The sequence below is a fragment of the Myotis davidii genome, unplaced genomic scaffold, assembly GCF_000327345.1.
Source record: "Myotis davidii unplaced genomic scaffold, ASM32734v1 scaffold265, whole genome shotgun sequence".
Taxonomy (NCBI): domain Eukaryota; kingdom Metazoa; phylum Chordata; class Mammalia; order Chiroptera; family Vespertilionidae; genus Myotis; species Myotis davidii.
Window position 1 is genome coordinate 2,536,081 of NW_006296627.1, and position 8,294 is coordinate 2,544,374.

At 57.1% G+C, this 8,294-nt stretch overlaps 1 protein-coding gene across 2 annotated transcripts in view; it reads left to right on the plus strand.

Moving 5' to 3' along the window:
• Nucleotides 1–8,294, plus strand: part of CD82 (CD82 molecule) — a 30,538-nt gene that overhangs the window by 7,227 nt on the left and 15,017 nt on the right. For both annotated transcript variants that reach the window (XM_015569510.1, XM_015569509.1), the window contains one exon: nucleotides 3,531–3,603. In XM_015569510.1, the coding sequence (XP_015424996.1) occupies nucleotides 3,531–3,603 (73 nt within the window). The remainder of the gene's footprint in view (nucleotides 1–3,530; nucleotides 3,604–8,294) is intronic.

Here is an 8,294-nt window from a genome sequence, read left to right on the forward strand (position 1 = left end):
GGGCCAGTGGGGGACAGGGTGGGGTGGGGTCTAGGGACAGGAGAGAGGGGTCTAGACTATATCCTAGAGAGTGACGCAGCTTGGGGTTCAGGCTGTAGACCCCCTCTCCCCATGCAGGAGGAGGGAGGGTAGAGACTTTGTGGTGAGAGGCCTCGGGCTTGATGGTTTTGGCCGACTGTCCTTTCCTGTTCTACTAGGCAGCCCTATGCAGCCAGCGACTGGAAAATTCTCTCTGGCCAGAAGCTGGGGCTGCTCTTGGGGCTTGGCTGCCTCCCAGCTACTCCAGGGGGCTAGCGGGAGTCAGCCGTTAACTCCCTGTGTGCTGGGGCCAGAATGGCCCCTCAGGATGTGGGGGTGTGGTGGGGAGGGAAGTGTCTATTACAGAGGAAAGGAGAGAGCTGGAGGCAGCAGTGTGTGTTTGCTGTTCCCTCGTCCACCAGCTGTGTATCTGACACCTCTGTGTACTCACCCTGTGGGGGTGCCAGGCACACACTAACCAGCAGCAGAGCCGGGCATGGGGCTTCTGTCCGGGGCGGTGGTGGGCTCCAGACAGTCTTACCCAAATCGGTGATGAAATCGCAGTTGTAGGTTCTGGGAAGGAAGGATGTGGCCCTAGGAGAGCCGATAAGGCGCCTGACCTCAGCAGAACTTCCTGGAGCTCCGTGTGGCTGGGGAAAGAGGGTCGAAGCAGCAGGAACTGAGGCCAGCGGGGGACAGGACAGGGGCTGCCTCTCCGGGGCACAGCCCGCAGGCTTCCCAGAGCCATTCTAATCTCCGTTTGATGCACAGTGGGAAGCAGTCACGTGGTCGGACTTGTGGTTTGGAACTATTGCTCTGGCTGCCGTGTATGCTCTCACAGGCACACGGGGACACGTGCATGTACGTTTTTGCCTACACCCTCCTGACCCAGACTCCTCATAAATTGCCCATCAGCTTTTCTGACATCAGAGAACCCTGAGGCTGCTGGAGGAAGAATACTGACTATCAGGGTTCTGGCCCAGCCCTGGGGAGGGGGGCAGCTTTTGGTAGGGCTGGGGAGGGGGTTCATGTGGGGTGTGTCCCGGGGCCCCCAACTTGGTTCTCAGAGAAAGGGGGTACTGTGGTGCCTCCCCCATTCTGGTCACCCACCTGGCCTGGCCTCCTTTCTGGCTGCAGCAGGACCTGGTGGCTGACCTGCCATACCTGCGGGTCAGGCTGCAGTCATCGGACCTGCAGAGAAGCTGACAGGACCACACGGGGACTTGCCCAGGGGTTCTCCAGGAGAGCCAGGAGCTTAGCGGGCAGTCCAGTCCGGGATTTACTCTGTTTGGGATTACATTTGCCCGGAGGGAATTTTCTGGCCCCTCTCTCATCCCTCTTTGGAAGGGTGGCTCTCCCCACCCTGCCCTGCCTGGTGAGTGTGGGAGGTGGGTGAGGCAGGGGCTCCCTCTCCCTCATGGGTTTGATGTGACAGGAACAGATGTTGGGCCTGACTGGGGCGCTTGCCCAGCTGTGCTGTGAGGTTTGGGGAGGGCAGGGATTCAGGAGTCTTTGGGAACCCAACTGCCAGGTTCTGTAAAGCCCCCTCTCCTTCTTCCCAGTAAGCTGTGCAGTCTGAGGCACCCCCACGTGAGGGTACCCTCTCCTCGCCCCCACCCCCTCCATCGAGACTGGCTTTCTAGGCTAAAACCCAAGATAGACCCCAATTATCCCTGCAGCTGAGGTGCCACCATCTGACCCAGCCTAACAGTCAGACCTGGCTTTGAGCCCCTGGTGGATGAATTGGATGACCTTGAGCAAGGTCAGGGCCTCAGTATCCCCACCTGTAAAAGGAAAACAATAACAGGGCCCATCTGCCAAGGAGAGAGGAGGGGACGAGTGAGCTGCTGGGAACTGGGGAACAATGTGGGGTGGTCATCTGCATGGTCATTTCCATGGTCATCTCCATGGTCATCACCTGCTGTTGTCTTTAAGGGGCCTGGACTAGGGTGGGGCGAGGGAGGCGCTCACTTCCGGATCAGAAACAGTGCCGTGCCACGCCACATTGGGGGCCCACCCCTCGTCAAAAGGAAAAATCGGCCCCGGCTGGCATGGCTCAGTTTGTGGGGTGTCGTCCAATGCACCGAAAGGTTGCTGGTTCGATTCCAGCAAGTCAGGGCACATGCCCAGGTTGCAGGCTCAATCCCTGGCAGGGCATTGCAGAAGGAGGCAACTGATGGGTATTTTTCTCTCACACCCTCTCCTTCTCCCTCTCCTTTTCTCTTTCTAAAAATCAATAAAAATATTTTTAAAAGGAAAAATCAGTAATACTGAGATAGTTTTCATTTAGAATTATTTTGTTCATCATGGATTTTTTGCATTAATTTTGTTTTTAAATACTTGCTGTAAACTCTTATTTATCTTGGTGAGTCTTTTGGTGTCTCCTTAATTTTTAACACCTGGAGCAAATGCCCATTCGCCTTCCTCAGGGTCCCAGCTCTGGTCCTCAGTGACAGTGGAACAGGGCTAACCAAACCCGGGCTGGGATGCTAACCCCAGGCTGAGGGCTTTAGGGGCAGCTGCTGATCTTGTGCCCAGGGCTCGGGGGTGATGGCTGAGGTGGGAACCCAGGGCCGGTGGTAAAGGTGGGCGATGGGTTATCCCTAGGCAGGCCCAGGCCAGGCCCCAGGTCAAGGGCAGTCATGAGGGGTGATGCAGCTTCCCACCCAGGGAACCTGTAGTTTTGTCCAGACTGTAGGCACTTCCCTGCCTTAACTGGCTTGGGGGGTTCCATCTGGGAGGTGGGCTCAGGTTGTGGGGCTGCCCTGGTGGAGGGGAGAGGCAGGAAATTCCTGGGCCTGGGCCTGGGCCCACGCCTGCCAGGCTTCATTCCTTTGCCTTTCTCCTCCTGCATTCACAGTTGGGTTCATGGACTCATTTATTTCCTGAGCCCTCAGCCCCTGGTGCAGGTACAAGCTGCATGCAACCTTGCCCTGCCCTCCGGGGGCGTGCAGTCTAACCAGAGAGTCTCGCATGGTAGTTAAACCTAGTGGAATGCCTATTTGAAGGGTCCCACAGTGGTTGCCACAGGAGCCCCTAAATCTGCCCAGGGGAGTCAGGAGGCTCCTGCGGAAGGAGGCCTTGGAGCCAAGCTCTGAAGGGCAAGGTGGGTTTTAATGAGTTCAAGTTCATGGGGGTCCTCCCCAGAGCCTGGCTTGTTTGGGAGACTCCCAGCCCCCGAGCTGGGCTGGAGTGGAGAGGATGAGCGCTGAGTGTGGAAAAGGGTGAGGAGATAAGTCAGAGGGCACCCTGGCAGGAGGTTGTGCCCCTCACACAGTCATGGGGAGACTAGAGGCAGGAGGGACTCCCCACCATGGTCCTGCTGTCTGGACTGCTGGGTTCACTGGGATTTGGGGTTCGGGGCCTGAGGGCATTTTGACATCCTGGGTTGGGCAAGGATGGCAGTGGCCCCCCTGTATCCCCCTGGCCTGGGCTACAGGGACAGCTGGGAGGGTTCTCTCCCCCACCTGCTCTCAGTCCCCCCATTAACCACCCCCTTCTTCTTCTTCCAGATCCTGGGCGGAGTGATCCTGGGCTTCGGGGTGTGGATCCTGGCCGACAGGAGCAGTTTCATCTCTGTCCTGCGTAAGGAGCCCTCACTGCCCCTGCCCGGCCGGCCCTGGAGGGGAGGGCCAGGCACAGGCAGGGCCGGCCCACAAGGACCTCAGCTCCAGAGCTGCTGGTCACTTCCCCAGCTGACCTCTGGCCCTGCCCAGTCCTGCCGCTGACTGGCTGCTGCGGGGGTTCCGGAAGGAATTTTCTCTCCCTCCCCAGACAAAGCGGCTGTTGTCTGGAGAACACTAGGGGGTGGGAGGCTTGTTCTCCCATCCTGGGCCCTTCCCTCAGCCCTGACCTTGAGAAAGCCTCTTATATTCTCCACTGGCCTGTTCAGCCAAGTGTGGGCAGCAGTCCCTCCCCTTCCCAGCTCAGAGAGACGTAGGAAAGCCAGGAATGGCAGGTTGTCGGGTGTTGATGAAGTGCCTGCTGCATCCCTGGCACTGCCTAGGTGGGCCGGGCACGTGCACTGAGGAGGAAGGTACCAGCTACCACTTCTGTTGTTCGTGCTCACAGGCCTACGCATGTTGCACAGATCAATTGTCTTAATCCCACAACAGCTCTGCGAGGTAGGAACTGTGCTATCCCTGCCTCAAAAATGAAGGAATGAGGTTCAAAGGACTCACGTCCCTTGCTCAAGTTCACGCAGCTTATGAGTGATAGGTGTGGGGCTTGAGCTCTGAGAGCTTTGGTCCTAAATACTGCACATGGTGAGAGAGCCACAACACGGAAGCCCCCTCTTTCACTATTTAGAAGCAGGAAGAAAGACGCCCAAGATGATAAGAGCCATTCCCAGTCTACTCGTAGTCTCCTCCAGGAAGCCCACCAGGCTTGCTGCACTGACCTCTCATAGATGCCTGTGGTGGGAGGGAAGCCGAGCACATGGCCCCAAGTAGCACAGTGATGCCACTCCCATCAGTGAGTGTATCGTCCTTGGCTCACTTCCCCTCCAAGCAGCTGTGGAGGTAGCAGGTTTGGACTCAGGCCCACGACAGCTGCTTGATTTGAATAAAACAGAACCGGGCAGGGATGGGTGATGGAGGGGCACACCTGTCACCGTGGCCCCAGGGGGCTGAGCCTTCTCCCCTCAGACGGTGAGGGGAGCAAGGGTGATCCACCCACCAGCCACATCAGATTCGACCTGGGGCTGTCGGTCTTTCCTCCTACTGGGGGGCAGCAGATTGTTCCCCTCTTCTGGGGCTAGGATCCAGGTTTCCTGTCTCAGCTGCGTGCTCACACTCCCATGCCCTCCCAAGAGGGGACCCATCCTCCTTGGCCTTGACTAAGCCCAGACTCACTACTTCCTGGGCCATAACCCACACCCAGTGGGCACTGTGCCACAGGGCAAAGTCTTGAGGCCCAGCCTGCTCATTTCTGCCCTCTTTACCCGGCCCCAAGGCTCCAGGGACTGCTCGCTACTCCCCCCTGCTTCCTCCTGCCTCCTCCCTGTTCAAGTCTGAGAATCTCAAGCTGGCCAGACTTTAGAGCAGTGGTTCTCAACCTTCTGGCCCTTTAAATACAGCTCCTCATGTTGTGACCCAACCATAAAATTATTTTCGTTGCTACTTCATAACTGTAATGTTGCTACTGTTATGAATTGTAATGTAAATATCTGATATGCAGGATGGTCTTAGGTGACCCCTGTGAAAGGGTCGTTCGACCGCCAAAGGGGTCGCGACCCACAGGTTGAGAACCGCTGCTTTAGAGGCTCCTGGATGCACACTGTGTGTTTTACCAATAGCAGGCCTAGGACCCACCCCAAGGGTGTGGCCTGGAGCACCGTGGTTTTTACAAAGCTCCCCAGGTGTTTAACCAGGCAGCCAGGGTTCAGAAACTCCCATCTGATCTGCTAGCCCAGTCACTCTACCCTTGGGTAGACTGAAGCTTGGCAAGGGGAAAACGACTTGCTCAGAGTCACATAGCAAGTAAGGATGGGAGCCGGGAACCCAGGGCTCCTGACCTACTACGTGCAGGCTGCGCGACACAGCGCTTCTCTTACCTCATCGAATCCTCCCTGCATGTCTATCCACGTTTTACAGTGGAGGGGACTGAAGCACAGGGAGGGAAGTAACTTATCTGAAGGCACACGGCCAGAGCGTGGAGAGCCGGATGTGAGCCAGGTGGCATGGCTCCTGAGCCCCCACTTCCTGATCCCCTGTAGTTCTGCGGACACCACGGGTTCACACAGTGAGCGGAAGCAAGCACAGGGGTAAGAATGTATGTTCTCAGGTTCTGGATACAGGCTCCTCTGGTTCCAATCCCGGCTCTGCTGCCTGTGAGCTCTGAGATCCTGGGTTAACATTACTTCACCTCTCTGAGCCTCTTTGTCTGTAAAATAGAAGTAATAGAATGTACCTCATAAGGTGATTGTGAGAAATTAAATGAGTTAATATTCAAAAAGAGTTTAGAAAACTCCTACGTGATTGTTAAAGATTAATATTTATAACAATTGTAACATTAGTTATAATAATTGTAATTGTTAAAGAATAACATTAATAATACCCTCTAATCCTTATAATGTCTTTAGGAAGTAGGACTCTGTTCCTTTTTACAGAGAAAGGAATAGAGGCCAGGGAAAGGGTCCAGCACAAGACCGCCCGGACTCTGCCTTTTCGATGCGCTTCCATAGGACTCGGCTCAGTCAGGGAAGTGCCGGCCAAGTGCCCAGGGGCTGTGGGCAGCAGCGCTGGGATTAGAGTTCCCTGCTCGTGGTCCCCAGTCCCTTTGGGTTCGGCCACTTCCCTCTCCCTCTCTGGTACCTGCCTGGCCCAGTAAGATCAAGGTATTTCTGCCACACACAGCGGATGGGTCACCCTGGAACAGTCACAGGTCCCTTCCTCAGTCAGTTGCTCAGATAGGGGCCAGCCTGAGATCTGGGTGAGGACAGGGGCTGGTATCTGAGAAACCAAGACCCCAAGGCTTAGGTGCCTCCCAGGGGCAGAGCCGGAGTTGGGGTCTCAGTCCTGGGCCTGGCCTGCTGGCCACCTCGGCCGCCTCTCAGCCTCTCTGGGCCTCGGGCCCTTAGGGACCAATCAGGATGTGAGCCTGCCCTCGTGGGGCTGTGGTGGAAGGGAAGCAGGATGATGGATAAAGGGCCTTGCTGGGCTGCCACACACCAGGCAGTGCCAGGTCCTTTGTTCTAGGAGTTGTCATCGCTGGGAGGACCTGTCGGAACCCAAGCCCAGGAAGTTCAGGAAAAGTGAAATTTGTGGGCTCCTGCTGCCCATGGAGATTTCCCAGAGCCAGGGCGGCGAGGGCCTGGAACCAGAGGAAGCCCCACCCTCACCCTGCAGGGCTCTGCCCGGATTCCTGGAAGTCTGTGAGGAGCCAGACAGAGGCAGCCCTGCCCTGGCACCCTGAGCGTGGAGTGCGCGGGCCAGGCTTGTCCTGAGTTCCAGAACATTCTGTCTGCCAACAGGAAGTGGAGCTGGACCAGGCCCTCCCCCCACCTACACTCCAGCTGTGTGGTTCTTCCTTCAGGGCGCTAACCCCTCATGGCCTCCCAGTTCCCCCAGGGGTAGGCTGTGTGCTCCCTGGGCTGGCCCTGACTGTGCCCCAGTCCTATGGAGGCACATCGCACATGCAGACTCTGGGTGGTCTTGTGCGGCACCCGGGAATCCGTATCCCTAGGAAGTTCCTCTGATCGCTGGTATGGTCTCCAGCCTCTGCTCCCAGCTGCCTCCTGGGAGTGAGCCCTCAGCCCCTGCCTGTAGGGGCACATTTACCCTGACCTCCTGGTGTGTCCCAGCCTCAGGCTAGAGGGTACCCCATGCCTACAGGCCAGAGGTGGACAAGCGCTCTGGCCTGTGTGATCTGTTGGGCTTCTTGGGAAATGCCTGCACAGAACTGCCCATCTCCACCCACAGGGGCAGGCTCTGTCTGTCCATGGCCCTGGGGAGGGACTCTTGCCATTGCCTGTCATACTCCTCTCTCTCTCACGCTGGTCCGTTCTTTCTCCCCTTCTTTCCATTCTTCAAATGCATTGAGCCTACTCCTTCCTTGGGCCTTTGCACCTGCTGTTCCCACTGCCTGGAATGCTTTTCCCTTCCCTTGAGGTCTTGAATTGAATGACCTCTCCTTTCTCATCTCAGCTCAAACATCACCTGCTCAGACCAGCCTTCCCCACACCGCAACCCACTCCCTGCTCCCTAGTTCTCCACGTTAGCTGGCTTAGCACCTCCATGGCCCTTTATGCAGCCAGAAGATTGTATTGTTTTCTTGTTGTCCCCACTCCCCGCCCCACATACGGTCAGCTCCTGGGTGTGGGAACCTCTGCCGCCTGACTCTGCACCCCAGCAGCCAGCACAGAGTCTGGCAGGTGGTGAGCACCTGGTAAACATGTGTTGGCTGAAGGAATGAGCAAGCGCCACACCCGTGCCAGGACATGTGCCCCGTGCATTGGTGGAAAGAGCGGCCTTGAAGGTCTGCACATTTCCAAATCCCAGCTCTGGTCTGTGCTGGTGCAGCGCTCTGAGCCTCCGTTTCCTCGCTCTGGGCCTCCGTTTCCTCGGCTGGAAGCGGCTGTGCTGAGTGATGTCAGAGTTGGAGGTGGCGTGTGAAGCCCCAGGCACAGGGAGTGGGCTGGAGAGGCAGGTGTTTAGTCCTCTATATGGGCGAGGAGGAAGGCAGGCAGCGGTGTCCGTGGCCCCAGCAGGACCTGCCCGTCCGCGGTTCGTTAATTCAGCAGCTACTCACTCATCCTGTTGCTGTGCCAGACACGG